The following is an 18,381-nucleotide window of genomic DNA, read 5'->3' as shown; positions in this document are numbered from 1 at the left end:
GCAAGTGCCAAAGGGCGCACTCGCAGCGTCACTTCCGGTGTGCCACGTGCGGACGCAGAGTGTCTGCTACGTCAAAATGGCGGTGCCTGTATGAACAGGGCACCGCCATTTTGTACGGACTGAGTCCGTGATATGGTAAGGGGCGTCTAGAAGAGACGCCCCTTTTTCAAACTGGGACGTCCTCAGGACGTCCCTAATGGCGATTTGTAACCCGCCCTAGATTCCTTTCACAAGTAGTTTCATTCAGCCAGGTGTCCCCAATCCTATATTTGTGCATTTTATTTTTCCGCCCTAAGTGCAATACCTTACATTTCTCCGTGTTGAATTTCATTTTGTTAGCTTTGGCCCAGCTTTCTAGTCTATTCAGGTCATTTTGAATTTTGATCCTGTCCTCTGGGGTATTAGCTATTCCTCCTAATTTGGTGTCATCTGCAAATTTGATAAGTATGCTCCCAATTCTGTCCTCGAAGTCATTGATAAAGATGTTGAATAGCACTGGGCCCAGGACAGATCCCTGTGGGACCCCACTGGTCACTTCTCTCCAGGATGAAAAGGAGCCATTGTTGAGCACCCTTTGCGTTCGGCCGGTCAACCAGTTACAAATCCATGTAACAGTTACTTTGTCTAGTCCAGATTTTACAAGCTTGTTTGCAAGAATGTCATGGGAAACCTTGTCAAAGGCCTTACTGAAATCAAGGTATACTATATCCATAGCATTCCCTTCATCTACCAAGCTGGTAATTTTATCAAAGAAAGAGATTAGATTTGTCTGGCATGACTCGTTCAAACAGGATTTGGCTGATGCATGTGTCACTGTGGTCCAGTCTGACACATGACCTGGTTACACGTAGACTAATGTGACATGCTTTACATGGGGGCTGCCTCTGAAAAGCGTTTTGGTATTGTGGCTGATTTAGTAGCTGTGAGAAACTATAGACATAGTTTGTAAACATTTATAGGTCTGTGATAAATTTTGTATATTTAGAATTTGAGACATTATTTTAAGCACATATGATCTGAAATTTAATAAATTATGAAAAATGTCTCTGCAGCCAAGTGTCAGCAAAGTTCTTTTGGGACATAATTATTAACCATATATTGAATCATTTGGGATGACATTTTGCTCATGTTTGATAGGATTTATTATTAAGCAGAATAGTGAGAATGTGGAAAAACTCACTTGGGAACAGTATTATTTTCCACTTGGCCAGCAAGATTATAATAGAGCTTAAAAAATAAAGTCCCAGACTTGGACAAGCTTAGAAGTTCTTAATGTCTTAATGTCTTATGTTTTTAATCAGTTCAAGACCCAGCTGCATGAAACTGGTGATTTCCTTTTGGTTCATTTTTAAAAAAAGCTGTTTCTGAGCTCCTCTAAAAATCAAGTTGGCTTTAAAATGGGTGGGTAAAGTTTGGCACTGAAGCCACCTAACAGTCTCCAAGTCTTGACCCCCCCCCCATTTTATTTTATTTTTCAGCACAGTTTTTGAGTGATTTTCAGCCTCAAAACTGACCTAAATAGCATGCAAACATGGTGGTTTGCCTTTCTCCACCTCTCATAACCCCCAAACACTCAGGCAGCCTTTTTTGTGCTGTGTTTGGTTGAAAATAGTTGGCTCCTGTACAGCTGCCCAGCCTTGTTTTAAAAGGAGAGTAGATGAGTTCATGAAGGGCAAGGCTGCCAGTGACTGCTAGTTGGGATGGTTGTATAGTACCCACAGTATTTTATTTATGTGCTTCCTTTCTCCTGAAGTGGGACCCAAGGTGGCTCACAGAAAGAGTCGCTTTGGTTGCAAAGTAAGAAAATTGTGTTTTCAGAAGCCAGGAGGAGTAAGGAACCAGCACACATGTATTGAAGACACTGCTGATTTGCTAAGGAAGATGAGCAATTATCATGAACCTACCATGGAGTTTTCTTAGCAAGTTTTGTTTAGAGGAGATGTTTCATTGCCTTTCTCTGAGGCTGAGTGTGTGTAACTTGCCCAGGCTCACACAGTGGGTTTCCATGGCCCAGTGGTGATTTGAGCCCTGATGTTCGAGTTCAGCACTTAAACCACTACACCAGACTGGCTCTTATTTTATTATATTAAAAAAAAAATATACAAATAAACAGAAACAAAGAAAATGTCCTTAGGACTGAATTCTAGAAACCTAAATCTGACTCATGTGGTCTTACTCTTTGCAAAGTGTATAGGGCGGGGTCTCTGTTTCATTCTAATTATCATTTTGCTTATTTCTCTGTTAATCTTTTGAAAAAGAGTTTAAGACTGTTGCTGGGTATACATCCTTTACTTTCCCCCTTAATAAGGAAAGTTGATATGACTTTGGAAAGTAACTGGGTGATTTTGGTGTCAGCATGTACATATTTTTCTGTCAGAAAGGCAGCCAAAAATACATTCAGCTAAAGCCAACACATAGGCACCTTTCATCATGGTCGGTATGTACGTGAATATTACATTGAATTTTTATTACTCTATCAAAAATGTAGTTTATGGTTGAGCAGATATATTTAAACTGTCATGGGTAGTTAAAAGTAAAGTGAAAATTTCCTTTTCTGTGTCAGATCAAAAATGTATTTCAGTAAAATGAAATGCTTGGCAGAAGCAATGTCTAATGGTTCCATTTGGTTTTAAACAATAATATTCAGTTAAGGTATTATCCACAAACTGCTTAAACTGATGCTTTTATTGGCTTCACTTCATTGATTTAAGGATATCCTTGTGCTTTAATTTGGAAAGATTTAGAAGCCAGCACACAAAATGTCTAGTTAACAGACCACTTATTGACATGTCTGCTCAGAATTAAGTCCTACTGAGTTCAATGGTACTTACTACTGTATTAGGTTTTGTACAGTAGGGGCGAGTAACATTTGGTCCTCGTCCTCCAGCTGTTAGGCTCCCGTAATCCCTTACTATTTGCCTTGTTAGCTGGTTTCAAGTCCCAGTATGGAGGCCTCAGTGTTTCCAATGGCTTGTATATAAGATTGCAGGCTAAATCATACTTTTCTGTGGGGGATTTAGAACAACCTCTCGCTGCTGATCTCAAATTGCATTGGACTATACATCCCATCACCTCAGTAAAATATGTTGTCTGATGAAATATAAAGCCTGGGGGAGCCAGATTGGAGGAGGCTGTTGTAAAACTACTGTATGCCTCGACTATAAGTCAACGACAGTCAAGGGCAAGTTTTGGAGCCAAAATTAGGGATTTTGCTATGACGTGTAGATAAGTTGATGGTAAAACGTAGGGGCATGTAACAAAGGATCTAAAGGATGAAGCAAAGAAAAACAATGTGAAGGAACTTACAAAATTCCAGCAGGCATAACTGTTTGTGCTGATTCTAAAGGCTGGATGGATGAGAGGGCAGAGAGGAGGGGGTCAGTGCTTTGAGGATGGGTCAGTGCTTCGAGGGCAAATTACACTTTTGCCTTTCACCAGGAGATGGTTCCTTTTAAAATAAGAGTTAAAGTAAAGTACTTAGATTGGCCTGTGGATAGGTCAGCTCAGGTTTTTGGGGTCAATTTTTTAATTAAAATTTCTACTTACATGTGAGTATACACAGTACTTTTTCTGGTTGAGTACAATGATGGCTGTCCTTTCAGAACTGATGTTGCTAGCTGAAGTGGGTATAAAATGATCAGATTTACTGATTCAAGAGTGCTGCTATCCCTCAGGCCAGTTTGCCCAGAAGTTCTTTTCCAGTGCATATACATGCTCTACTTAACCTGCTCCCTTGCCCCAAGTAATACATTTAGCTCTGCTGGTCCTCCCTCTACATTTCTTCATCTGCACATATTATCATGAGCCAGTGTGGTGAATTGATGTGAATGTTGGACTTTTACTTTAGAGATTAGGGTTCAATTCCCTGCTGGGTCATTGAAACCCATTGGGTGACCTTGAGGGAGTCCCCTTAGGGTTGCCATAAATCAGAAATGAGTTGCAGGCATACAACAACAACAACAACAACAACAACAACAGTGGGACCTTGGTATCCATGGGGGATCTGTTCTGGGCCACCCTGCAGATACAAAATCTCCAGGATCTCAAGTCCTGTTGTACCCAATGGCAGCACATGCACGCAGCCACGCCACTATTAGCTACCCTGGAAGGACTAATGGTGATGTGGCTGCATGCATACGCTGCCACTGGGGACAGTGGGGGCTGTCCCTAATGGCAGTGTGGCCACATGCATCCACTGCCATTCGGAACAATGGGTTTGCCATTTGCGGATGCTTAAATCTGCAAATGGCACGTCCATGGATAATGGGGCCCCACTGTATAATAATAGAATACATATAATCATATAACTTGGTTTTCACTGTCTCTTTTGAACCATCTTATTAAGGATATAAAAGATATAGATAAGATAATCATTTGGGTTCTCACCTCTTGCTTGTAAGGCTTCCTTATTTATTTGTAGTTTGTATCTCCCAGGTATTTTTTACTTTAATCATATAATAACAACAACAACAACAATATGATTTATTTATATTCTGCCTTTTCCTTACAGAATCAAGGCAGATTACAACACAAAGGCATCAAAAATACAAAATACATCTTCCATCAAAAACATCACAGCAATATTATACAAAATAAATAAATAAACAAACAAATAAAGAATCCAGAGTACAAAATCCAAAATACATAGCACAGTACATAGCATAATAATTTAAATGGCAATCCCTGGCACTTCCCTGGCAGCACTCAACATCTATATACAGTTGTGTACAAATTGCTGTTCTCTGTATAGTCCCTCTTTACCCTGGAAGGACTCAAAGAACTATAGTCTTGAGTACAGACATCATAAACACAGAACTCCTCAACTCTTTCTAGTGGTTTCTGGCTGCTTTGCCAACTTTCCCTCCATTCCTATGGTGCTGAAGCTAAATGCTAGCTCACTCCAGAATCTCTTATCTGTGATTTAATTGTGATGCTAGAGGTTAAAGGATCCTAATGAGTTTCAAAGTCCTTTCTTTTCTGTTAGATGCATTAGTTTTTATGACTTTCTTACATATTCCCTTGTGCTGTTCCTTAGTGTTTATTGTTCTGGGTTTTTAGAAATGACATTGTATTTTATTATTTTAGGTTACCCTAATCCTTACATTTTTTTATTGGTTGTGTTGAAAAGATTATAAGCTAGTAGCAAGTTTCAAATGTTATTATATGACAATAATATTTCTTCTGCTTAGAAAGAAGAAAGAGAGAAACAATGTCTGGCTTGAGGAGGTGGTCAGACAAATAACTTATTCTTTACCACTTACTTTTGGGTTCAGGAGCGAAACATTCCTGCTTTACCTTCCTTGAAAATTGTTAAACTGAAAAATCACAGATGCACAGAGAAGCTCCTAGCATTTTTGCAGTGATTATCTGCAACATGGCTGATGAGGAACTAGCTACAAAGCAATATTTCTGTTGCAAAATTTAATGTTTTTTAAACAAAACTAGTGATAGTATCTATACTGGAATATTTCAAAACACAGTGAAAGGTGAATAGTTGTAGTTTTTGGCTGTTGTATCATCATTTTTCAAAAGTGCTGTTTATTTTTATGAAAATAGGAAATGGATGGTAAGTCAGCCATGGAATTTTAATGTGGAGTAAGTAAACATGGGCAAATATTAATGTATCTATAATTTTGAATGATTAACCCCCACCACCACATTTCTACATGCTCTCAAATGAGACATAAGCTAAAATTTGGCAGTGTTATCAGCTTGAGGATGGCTTCTATAGGTAGATGGTATGAGTCAGTTAACATGAGAGTGTGCAAAGATTTAAATTATATCACAGTGTGATTTAATTATATAAATTGTGATAAAAATCTGACTGCTCATTCTATTGGAAAATTGCTGTCACCATGAGATTTTACTTTAGGGTTTGTTTACACCTGCAAAGCTGTACTTTTTTTTTTTTTTTTTGCTGAAGATACTTTGTGTAACAAAATGGAAATTTAAGAATAGAATTTCAAAGAAACACATACTAATTACTCATTATTACATGTCCGTGGGAATTCAGTTTAGTCCATGAGAGTGAGGTAATTGGGATTTAGGGATCAATTATCTCTTTCACTTTTTTCCTAAGTGCTTGCATTTTTGCCTCTTAGCTGTTAAAGGCTAGAAGAATGTTATTTCATGCGGCACTCTTCTCTGAGAGGTTGGGCTTTGCGTAGATGAAATTAAATAATGGATCCAGCTTTTTGGATATCCTCATCTGGCAAATGGGGTGTATCACTTAATGACTTTAGACTGGTATCATACTCTAAATTGCATAATAAGAAACACTTGACTTGAGAAACATGTATTTTAATTGTCTTACATTAACATGGATTTTAATATTTATACCCTTCCTTTCCATGAAATGCTTCCCCGGGGCAACTTATATAGCACATTATAACAATACAGTACGAAGTTTTAATCTGTTGTTAATTTCCCTCAAGTTGATCTCAACCCATGATGACCCTATAGATGAGACATCTCCAAAACTCCCTGTCCTCCATACCTCTGGTTAGTTCTTGCAAACTCTTACCCGTGACCTCCTTGATAGAATTTATCTATCTAGCATGTGGCTTTCCTCTCTTTCTACTTTCCTCTACCTTTCCTAGAATTATTGTTTTTTCCAATGAGTCGTGCCTTCTGACGACATATCTGAATTATGACAGCCTCAGTACTTAGCTCATATTTTGGTTGTGCAGGCCCTGTGTTGACGCTCTTCCCTAACTTTCTGACATTCTGGCTCCATTTCCTGTTGGCTTTAGTTGTTGTGCAGCAAGCGTGGCAGAGAATGTAATAACTAGCAGAGCCTCCTTCCTGTTCTGAACTTTTGAAGGGAGTCCATGCAATTAATGGCATCACTGCATTGAATATGGATGTTTTGCAGAAGTATCTCTACACCTCATATGCACGGGGATCTTGTAGCACCTTTGAGACTAACTGAGAGAGGGCAAGACGTTGATAGAGAAAGCTTTCATAGACTTAAGATCCCATTGCATACTGATCCAGACTTACATGGCTATGTCTTTGAATTACATCTCATGTGGTTAGCCTCACTGCATGACCTTCTTCCCTACCACTGAATAGGAACACCTTCATGAGTATAATGCATGGAGGGGGCATTAGATGTGCATATTCTCCTTATGCAGCCTGGACAGAAGTTTCTAACTTGCTTCAGGGATGAATCTGCCTGAGGCTGGAATGAAGGCATTGTCCTCTCCCATAAAAATTGTGCCCCCAGTGAAACCTTCCTTCTTAGCCCAAATTTTTAGCAATGGAGTGAATAATACACTGAAAATAATTCATGCCTTAAACTCTTATATTTGCTGTGTTCCCAATTCCTTGGTAACTTGTTGTTCTTGTTGTGTGTCTTCAAGTAGTTTCCAGCTTATGGAGACCCTAAGGCAAACCTATCCTTGGTTTTTCTTGGCAAGATTTGTTCAGAGGTGGTTTGCCATTGCCTTCCCCTGAGGTCGCTCAGTAGGATTCTTGGCTGAGCTAGGAGTTGAACTCTGGTCTCCAATCCTAGTCCAATGCTCAAACTACAGTACTATGCCATGCTTTAGCTGCCCATTTTCTTTTGATGCCTAAGGTGTTTCTAAATGCTCAAATTAAGTTTTAGTGTTATGGCAGTGCTAGAAATAGGGGGACTGAAAAAATCTTCACCTAGGGGGCAGTTTGAAGGGGCAATGGCCTAATTTCCTCACTCTCAAGCTATATGTACTCTTGATTCACCTCATGATGATGGGGCATAATTTTAGGGAAGAACATGTCATTAAAGTATTTCCTCAGTTGTCTAATTCCTGCTTGCTGTTGTTTTTATGAGGCCAGAATTAAGTCCAATGGAAATTTCCTCCACCTACTGAAAGTGTGCTTATTGGTAGTCTAGGAGGCCCCAATGCTGACACACAGAAAAGAACACAGATATGTTTCACAGAATATTGCTGGAATGCTGATTTCAAATAAAAGTTGATTGCAAGAGTGGATCTGATAGATTGGAAGAATGTGTGGCACAAAATATGGAAAATGTAGATTAATTTTTTACCTCTCCCCTTTTATAGATTCCCTTGGGACGCTTGTTCTTCCAGCGGTAAGTATTCTTTCCCTAAAGTGTGAGAAACTGGTTATTTTCTGAATATATGCTGTCCTTTTGTTTGCTTATCCTAATGACACTTTTTATGTATGACCCAAACCATTTTTACTGCTAATGAGAAAGGACATCAGTTGGGTCAAAGGATCTATAAACTGAAATAAAAATGTTTACATACACAGTTTAGAAAGCTTAGGAGACGAGAGACAACTTGTGCTGAGATTTAAGTAAAGTAAAAGAAGAAATTAAAACAGTGCTTGCAGTGTATGCGAAAATAATGGCAGTCAACAGGAATATTGAATTAATATTCCTTCTATGATTATGATTTTCTATTCTAGTCACAAAGAAGTGTGTAAGAGTCTAAAATTTACAAAAGTTTGAGAATTATTGGAAACAGGTTTATGTTAGGTTCAAGCCAGCTTTTTAAAAAACCAAACCAAGCCACATGCCTCAAAATAATCAGCATCTGATGCATATGTTCACCCATTCTCATGAATCCTATTGGTTAATCTTCACTGGAGTAGACCTTTGAATCTGTTGCTGAATGGTGAGTCGACATGTAACTAAAATTCATTGTGGTCTCCTATAGTTGAAATAACTGTCTGGTTCAGGCTCTGGTTTCCTTTGCCAAGGAACATACCTTTTGGCAAATCTACTTCTGGAACTAGCTCGTTTACCAAAATATATAGGAACACAGTACAAATAATTTTGGACACATGCTTTTGGTTAGCGGAGTGACTTTATAAGGAGGAAGAGAACGAAATGTAGAGTGCCTCAGAAAGTTAACTCCTTGTTAAGAAGATATCCTAATAGTCAATGTAGTAGTTAACTTTTGGGAGCTATTTCAGAGATGGGGGGGGGGGGGATAGAGAGAAAAATTAGCTGAGAGGGAGACAAAAAGTCTCTAGTAATGAGTTAGCTTGTGGTAGGGGTCTGGGAACAATGGAAGTTGTAGCAGTGAATGCTGGAAAAAGGTGTAAGAGGAAGAGAGAGGGGAAGAGAGAGGGAGAAGTCTTATGTTCTATCTGTAACATAGGGACAAGAATGGGGATATTTCATTGTCAGGATATTTTTTTTTTAATAAAAAGTAAAAAAAAACCAAGGACTTCCTCAGTGGAATCCACTGGATATTGCAGTGCAGGAAAAAAAATCAGTTGGGCCATGTTTATCCTAGCAAAATTCTTTCACAAATCTGTTATGTTCAGGGGTTTGGGGGTTGAAACCTAAATGGCCCCAGGAGCTACCTGAAGAAACAACCGGTTGGTGTATTCCAGCAAGGCAACTCTCCTGAAAGTCAACTTGAGATCAGGGCTCTAAGACATCTTTGGAAACAAAGTTCATAGAAATGTATGCCTCTGTGTGCATCTGATTTCCAGGTGAACAAAAGAAATATGATTTCCTTTTGCCACGTAATGGAAGATGGAAATCAATTTGTGTGTGTTTGTGTGTGTGTGAATTGTAAAATGTTTTTTTCAAGGAATGTCACCTTCTGTAGGTTTTGAATTGATGTGCTCACATATAACATGTTTTGATATTCATCCACAGCTTCATAAAACATGGTTTATAAGTACCAGTACTATGGGTGTATCCTGTTCTCTCTCTCCTCTTCTACTTTGACATGGAGATCCTAATTTGCTTTAAGCCATTATGCTCAAGATGCTGAATTCTGGCTTAATGTCAGCTAACAGACTAAGGCAATAAGTTAAGATCTGATCCTGGCTTATTATCTTGGCTTGCTAAGTCACACTAAGCCTGATTTAGACTTAATGGGGAACCCTGGTAAACCTGGCTCTCTTATGTTGAATCTATTTGAGATGAAAAAGGATGGGGGAGGTAGGAATCCTTATTCATGGTGCTTAGTTTGATTTATGAAGTCATGGATGAATGTTTGAATGCAAGCATAACATATAATATATAGCAAAGAATCAATATCCCCCAAATAACAACTAATATCTTTTTGCAAGTGATAAAACAGTTTGGTTGTGTCACTGTAGTTTCAGTTATTTAGCATTAACCTCACAACCCTACTATTCACTATAAGAAACCCTACTCTCAGTTGGGTCATGTTTACTTCCAGAGTGTGTGTGAAGCCACAATATGTTTTTTTTAAAAAGTGTTAATTGTCTATTGTTTTATTGTTCTGTAACTCCAATAGCAGTTAGAAATAAACATTTTTTCCCTTCCCCAGCTTCCCTTTGATAGTACTCCTGGTCCTTACGACTTACTCGTCAAGGGATATTCAGAAGGACAGCTCTTGTTTTCTAATCGCACGACCCTTTCCTTTGAACATAAGAGCTTCTCAGTCTTCCTGCAGACGGATAAATCTGTGTACAAACCAGGGCAAGATGTCAAAATACGGATTGTTACTCTGTACCCTGACCTTAAGCCATTCAACACACCTGTAAATATATATATTCGGGTAAGTACAAACTTACACAAACTCAGCATTCTGTGCAGTCATGCTGGCCACATGATCACAGAGTTGTCTTTGGACAACGCTGGCTCTTTGGCTGAGTAATGGAGATGAGCACTGCTCCCTACAGTCAATTATGACTAGACATGCATGTCAAGGGAAAACCTTTACCTTTACCTTAAGTACAAACTAGAAATTATTTGGTGAAGTAGAGGCCCCCTACAGAGTGTGGAGATGCCACCTATGGTGTTTTGCATTCTAGCATTCCAGGAAGGAAAAGGTATATTGAAAAATATACTCTAAATCAGGGCTGAGGGAAGTGTAGCCTGCCAGCCACATGTGACCCTCTGAAGCCCATTTTTGTTGTCTCAGAAGCCCCCAACTCCAAAAGGTTTTAAAAAAAACATTTCCCCCAGGCATTTTCAGGTGCTCTTTTGCCTGAAAACCAGCTAGGACATGCCAAGGCTTAGGAAGCTGGGGATGTTTAGCCTGGAAAAAAGAAGGTTAAGAGGTGATATGATAGCCCTGTTTAAATATTTGAAGGGATGTCATATTGAGGGGGGAGCAAGCTTGTTTTCTGCTGCTCCAGAAACTAGGACCCGGAGCAATGGATGCAAGCTGCAGGAGGAGAGATTCCACCTCAACATTAGGAGGAACTTCCTGACAGTAAGGGTTGTTAGACAGTGGAACACACTCCCTCGGAGTGTAGTGGAGTTTCCTTCTTTGGAGGTGTTTAAACAGAGGCTGGATGGCCATCTGTCGGGGATGCTTTGATTGGGATTTCCTGCATGGCAGGGGGTTGGACTGGATGGCCCTTGTGGTCTCTTCCAACTCTACAATTCTATGATTCTAAGACTGACCACAGATATGGTGTTTTGCTTCTGCCCCCACAGTATCCTTGGCTGCTGGCTGAACCATTAACTGGAAATGTGACGTCACTTCTGGTTCATTGCCAAATCTGCCAATGCGGGTTACAGGCAAGCATGAGGGTGAAAATTGGCTCCACCCATATGTAGTTGGCCACTTCTGTGCTAAATATATAAGGCAGCCAGGCTGAGTGTAGACTGTAGCATATACGTCCAACTTTTAAATGAATTGTTTGTGCTTAGCATGCTTTCAAACAGATTACTCCGAGTGCTAAATAACCTACTTCCAAAACGGAACAGCATTTGGACTCGATACATGCATTAGAATATGCATTTGTGAGTTGTTCACTTTGGGGCAAAACAGACTGCCCAAAACAAACAGCTGAGGAGCTGCTTGCCCTGGAGCTGTGGCAACTGCATGTGTGCACAATCTCAATCCAGCCCATCACCGCTGTTTCAAAGCAGCTTCTGAAAAGATGCTTTTTTAAACCGCTCCTTTTCTGGGTGGCTTTGCTAAGTTGGGGTGACTTGATGGTGGCTTCCGGGAGGCTTGGGGGTGTACGTCATTTGATTGCCATACCACCAAGCCTCTCGGAAGCAGGATTTTTTGCCTGTCTGTTTTGGGCCTGTGTTAACAAAATTCATAAGTACATTCTTAAATAATGAACATAACCAGTAATTTGTTGTAGGTCATAAAATATTAGTGCTGATGAAGTTTTGGTACAGATGTTTTCCGCTGAAACAATCTTAATTTCCTTGAAATAGTTTCAACACTTAAAAAAATGTACAGTGGTGCCTCGGGTTACGAAATTAATTCGTTCCGCCATTCCTTTCGTAACCCGAAAATTTCGTAACCCGAAACACTTTTACGTTAGCACTGGAAAGCCTATAGCTGCACTTTGCAGCATTTGAATTTCGCGCCGAAATGAATTTCGTAACCCGAAAAATATTTCGTAACCCGAAACAGTTTTTGCCAATCCAACTTTTTCGTATCCCGGAAATTTCGTAACCCGATCATTTCGTATCCCGAGGCACCACTGTAATAAAATAATTCTGTATTTTCCATGTGTTCCTGGATTTGTTACTGTCATTATATTATACTAAGTGACATAAAGAAGTAGGCAGCATGAGCTTTTATAGGCTTTAGTTTGCTTCCTCAGATGTCATAGTCAAAAAGTAGACTGAAACCTACGAAAGCTCATACTGCCTACTTCTTTATTTCTGTTAGTATCAAAGGTGCTATAAGATCTCTTTACATACTGATTCCACAGACTAACAGGTCTATATCTTTGAATTATAATATACTCTTAGTTTAACATATTGCTTATTTATTTATTTATTTGTTTGTTTTATTGGTTAGGATCCTCGACGCAATTTGATTCAGCAGTGGATGACACAGAATGGAAAGTTGGGCAAGATAGCCAAACAATTTAAGCTCTCCAAACATCCTGTTTTGGGTGACTGGAGTCTACATGTTGAAGTAAATGTGAGTATTAACAAAAAACATCAGGAGGGATGTAATATGGCATTAGTAAAATCAGTGATAAAACTATCTTAGATTTTAGTGGAGCTGGATCACATTCTAGGATTAGTTCATTTTGAAAAGATGGTGTCTTACAAAGAATGGCATCAATATAACTGAAAATACAATGTTGTGTTCCATGCCCAGGGGAGTTGGGGTTGGAGTGAGCAGTGACAAGGTGCCATTTTCTTTGAACATTGGCAAAATCTTCTGTGACGACCACAGGATTTTTGCAGGCTTCCCAGTTGGTCCAAAATACTGGCCAAGTAGGGGGAAGTGTGACTGGCCAGGAGTGACCCATGCCACATGTCTGAGATTTTCACTTAGGCCTGATTGGGGAGAATAAAAGGTTGCCTTTGGCTTTGGCATGGAGTTTGCATGTGGGTTTCAGCCTTCATCCATCCACTCTCACTTAGCTAATGTATGGATTTATAGTATTGTTTTCTGGCCAAGGTTTGTATGCAAGAGATGATTGTACAGTGCGCCCGTGTCATATGTGGGCCTGTGCCATACACAGCTTTAACCTTTACATGGAAGGTTAAGCCTCTGGGGAATGAATGGCACCACGCCGAACGCGGAAGAGCTCCCCCATTGCAACCAATGGGGGTGGAGCTTACACATTTCTCCTCATACGCTGGGGGATCTGGAACGGATCCCCGTGTATGGAGAGGGCCCACTGTATTATAATTTCTGGCATATCTTGTGGGCAGTTCTGCATGGCTCTTTTGAGAGGCTGTGTGGCAAAGTGATTAGAGCATTGAACTATAACTAGGGTTTGAATCCTGGCTTGGTCATGTGTCATTGGGCAGTGTCATCTCTCAGCCTCAGACAATGGCAATGGTAAACCCCCTCTGAGGACATGTGTCAAGAAAATCCCATCATAGATTCACCTTGTAGTTGTTGTTATGTGCCTTTAATACGTTTCTGACTTATGGCAAACTTATCATGGGGTTTTCTTGGCAAGATTTCTTCAGAGGAGATTTGCCATTGCCTTTGCCTTAGGTTCACCATATGTTGGAAACAAAGGCACACAACAACAGCATAGCTCTTTTAGCACTAGGAAAACAAATTCAGTTAATTTTGTTAAGAACTTTTTTTCAGCTACTGATGTACTGTATTCTGTTGAATGCCTTACCTTACACCATCTTTTCATGCCAGAAACAAATAATAAAATGAACTGAACAAAGACAATTTAAGCTTAGCAACTGTGGGTTTGTTTGTTTTTTTGGCTAGATTCAAGAGTGTGTTTTTGGAAGCTGGATGCCAGAGTTATTACCAATCTGAGCTGTGTTAAAAAACTCAGACACTGTCTGAGTGAGTCAGTTCCTCTTTGTTCTCCCAGATCCATTGCATAACAAAATAATAGTTCTGATTCTTATACACTGTAATTTTTTTAAAAAATAATATTTATTATAATTTCACATATAGAGAAAAACATATTCAAAAAAATTATATATCAACATAATAGACATCATAGTGAACACTTTTACCCATTTTTCCTCCTCTTGGTCTTCTTCAAGCTTGTCTTCGGTATCCACTTTATCGGGATCCTCTTGGTTCATCCTTCTTTTACCTCAGTTACATGCTGTTTTAACATGTCCCCAAACACTTATTTGTTTTTGATCTACATTAAAGACCCAGAAGATTTCCTGTAACAAAATATCCTAATATTCTGTTTCAACTTATTCTATCATCAATTCTATTAATAGAATCTATTATTATAGCTATTACGATAAATATTTTGATCAGTTGTTATAGCTGGTAATAATATGATCTTGCTTCCCTCATCTTCATTTAATAAAATTTTCCAAGGCTTTATTATTAACCATATACAATATATACTTCAATTCACCGAGAGTGTTTTTTGCCCATTATATATTTCTTTCTTTACAATATTGCTAGACTAATTTCCAGTCTTCCTCCTTATATTTAAATGATCTTTCATTTAACCAATGGTTAAATACACTGCAAATTCTTAAAACTTGGAAGATATGTTTAGTACTGGAAAATACATAAGGAAAAGAATAGTAGAATTTTGAAGTGAACCCTTGTGCTGAATTTCCCCCCCTGTGAATAAGCGGTTCCTTGAGCATTCATGCTCATCTAAGATGCTTGTGAGCAAAATGCCCTCATCTCTATTTTATATATACATATTATATATTACTCTCTCTCTCTCTCTCTCTCTCTCTCTCTCTCTCTGTGTGTGTGTGTGTGTGTGTATTACACTTCTTGTGCTTTCTAGTAGGCAGGAGGCAATTTTGACATGTTTCAACAAGCCGTTTTAGTACAGGATGGGGCTTTTTTTGCCTTTCAAAACTTGAAGTTCATTGTTTACTTCTGGTTTTGAAAAAAGGTCTCCTAAGCCAAAAATAGTTCAGCCCTCCCAAAATGACAATGATGATGGCCATAGAGGGTGTGAAGAGGATTTTTTCAGTGGAAGGAAAAATAAAAGTGGATAGTAGGAGGAGGTGCAGCTCCTTGAGGTCCAATTTGCGGGGCATATCTCCTGGTAGGATGTCAGAAAATTGTCCACCCTGAATCAATCTAAATTGGGCATTTCCAGAAGTTGGAAGTAATTAGTTGCAAGCAACACAATTAGCTGTATCTAGTTGCTGGGGGGGGGGGGGAGATAATGAGGATGCAACAATGTTACATTCCAAAAGTGAGGCAATGTATAAGAGCAAAGTTATTTTATTGGTGTGATTAGTAATTTTTAACAGACTCAGAAGTGTTGAAACAGACACAGTAATTTTTTTTTTTAAAATTAAAAAACAATTTAGAACATTTTTAGAGGCATTTTGTCAAAAATTGTTCACAAATTTTGTGCTCTTCTCTTTTTGGTCCTAAAAAAAGGAACAGAAAGTAATAGGAAAAAATGGCAAAACAAGAAATGAAACGACTTCCCATTCCTTTTACTACTTTGTGAGAAGTAGCATGTGTTTTTCTTTTTGTACACAGTAGTGAGTAATGGGAATGAATTGTTTCATATAGCAATACCTAGCAGCTGATCAAACAAACCTAAAATGACAAACAACATTTAGAGAAGTCATGCCAGGAAAGCGAACAGCAGTCAGATATTCTGCTCACATAGAAGCTGACCATTACCCTAATGGAAGGTTGTTAGCAGATGTAAGCACAACAGAAACCTCCTCTATATTTAATACATATATTCACTGTATTTATTTTCCAGTTGTTGTTACGGGGTTTTAAGGATAAATTCTGTCTTGTTATTTTCCTACATGCATTTGGATGATCTCAGTAAGAAATATAATATGTATATTCACTTCAAAAAACAACAAAAACAAAACAAAACACTCATGCACAAGATAAATAAAACAGATTACATGCTTGCATTTAAAAAAATCTGCATTTTAAAAAAGCAAAAACCAATGCAGGATATTATGCAATTTTTGTGTTTTCACTCTTAAGTGCCAATTTGGAGGTGGAACCCATGTCCATCTGCTTAAGTAAAAACAAGAAAAATCCCATGACATCTCTCAGATAAAGAAACACAGCACTTTGCTCAGTGAATAACATGAAATTATCTCTGCACATAAGAGCAAAGGTAGTAAAAATGTTTTTCTCCGATGTGCCTGTGTGTTTATATTATTAATTATCAACACACACTTAGTTCTCTGAGTAATGAGCAATTTTAGGTGTAGCACCATCAGGATTTGTCATAATTTCCTTTTCTCTTTCTCACCTCCATACTTTATTTCCATCTACATATGGCAAAAGAAGTAGAGGCTCTGTTGAGTGAAAGATGTTATTTCCAATTTTCTAATCTCTTCTTCAGTTTAAAATCTTCAAGAGTGATTTCCAGCTACTTCTTAACTACACACGACACTCCATATTTTTAATAATAATAATAATAATAATGATAATAATAATTTGTTTTATTTATATACCGCTATTCCAAAGATCATAGTGGTGAACAGCAAGTAAGCTAATTAGCAAGTAAGCTAATTGGATTTGACTTTTGTGGATTTCATTATTCATGGATTTTATTAATATGTTCTCTCTAGGAATATTTAGGTCAGTGATGGAGAACCTTTTACAAGCACAGTGCCCGAACTGCAACCCAAAACTCACTTATTTATTGCAAAGTGCCATGTCCCTCTGGCTTTCTAGTAACAAACCCTGGCAAACTCTGTGCTGGGGCGATGACACATGTGCCCACAGAGAGGGCTCTGCCACCTCTGGCACACGTGCCATAGGTTCGCCATCACTGATTTAGGTCCCACCAGCGCAACTCTATAGTCAACTTTAACTAAAAGTCACACCAAAGGACCTAGGGATTCCTAGAGAGAACAGTACACTAGGCACTTGTAGCTCCTCTAGTGCAATTCTATGGCCAATGTCTGGTAGATGTAGACCACAGAGTTTCACTGGAGGACCTAGATATTTCTAGGGAGGTGTTCTCTCAGGTAAAAATATAGTGTTTTGTTATTTGCGGTTTTTCCACATTCATGGGGGTCCTGTACCTCTAATCCCAGCGAATGTGGAGGGATGAGTGTATTATGTACCACCAAAGAAAACAACACATTTTGGGCCATTGACAATATAAATCTTCCATCCTACCAGACTAGGATGTTGTTTCATCCCCTAACAATATGGACTTTGGTCTACAGCAGTACATGCCAAAATAAACATGTTAGTATTCTGTATTCTAAGGTAAAAATAACTGGGACATGTATGTTCCATCCTACAGAAAGTTGAAGAGTTCTCTTCCTGACATTTTTCCTTTTCAATAACCAACACCAAGACTTTATAAACTTTGACAACATGCAGCTCAGCATTTTACAACTTTTCATAAATTCTACAATCATTTTGTGCCAGGCCCTACCTCAAATAAAAATAAACCACACAATTTAACCACTGTTTCATACATTTTGTTTGTTTGTATTTTTATAGGGTCAAGTACATCATCAAATATTTACTGTCATGGAATATGGTAAGTGACACCTGTCTGCATATAAAAAGCACATAGGTTGATCTTGGATTTTATTTTATTTTTTTTAGAATATAGAATGGTGGGGTTAAGATTCAAGGAGGAAGAGGTCTTTAATCAGGAATGCACTTGAGTGCATCTTCTCTATAGAAATAATGCAGTTTGGCACAGCCTTTAAATACTGTAGTTCTATCCTATGGAATCCTTGATTTTCTAGTTTTACACGATCTTTAGGCTTCTCTGTCAGAGTGCTGGTGCCTCACAAAACTACAAATCTCAGGATTCTGCAGGATGGAACCATGGCAGTTAAACTGGGGTCAAACTGCATTATTTCTACAGTGCAGATGCACCCATTGACAAAATATATCTTACTAATAAAATGTCTTCTGAGCAAAGAAAAGTGTGAAACTTCCCTTACAAGAACTTTTCATTCCTCAGAGTCTTTTGGCATTCTGAATGTATCTTATTGTTTTAATTGTTTTCAAAATGGATGTCAAGACTCATTCACATGTTCCATTTGCATATGCAGCACGCAAAGAGTATGCTACTTTA

The 18,381-nt window shown here is 38.6% G+C and overlaps 1 protein-coding gene across 1 annotated transcript in view; it reads left to right on the top strand.

The window, feature by feature from the left end:
- The window catches only part of CD109 (CD109 molecule), a 96,319-nt gene that overhangs the window by 22,089 nt on the left and 55,849 nt on the right, over positions 1–18,381 (top strand). Inside the window, exons 3-6 of the mRNA XM_042446333.1 lie at positions 8,049–8,077; positions 10,266–10,496; positions 12,717–12,842; positions 17,793–17,832. Of these exons, the coding sequence (XP_042302267.1) occupies positions 8,049–8,077; positions 10,266–10,496; positions 12,717–12,842; positions 17,793–17,832 (426 nt within the window). The remainder of the gene's footprint in view (positions 1–8,048; positions 8,078–10,265; positions 10,497–12,716; positions 12,843–17,792; positions 17,833–18,381) is intronic.

Source organism: Sceloporus undulatus, chromosome 1, assembly GCF_019175285.1.
Source record: "Sceloporus undulatus isolate JIND9_A2432 ecotype Alabama chromosome 1, SceUnd_v1.1, whole genome shotgun sequence".
Classification (NCBI taxonomy): domain Eukaryota; kingdom Metazoa; phylum Chordata; class Lepidosauria; order Squamata; family Phrynosomatidae; genus Sceloporus; species Sceloporus undulatus.
The sequence above is the reverse complement of the archived record's forward strand: the minus strand, read 5'-3'. Positions and strand labels throughout refer to the sequence as shown.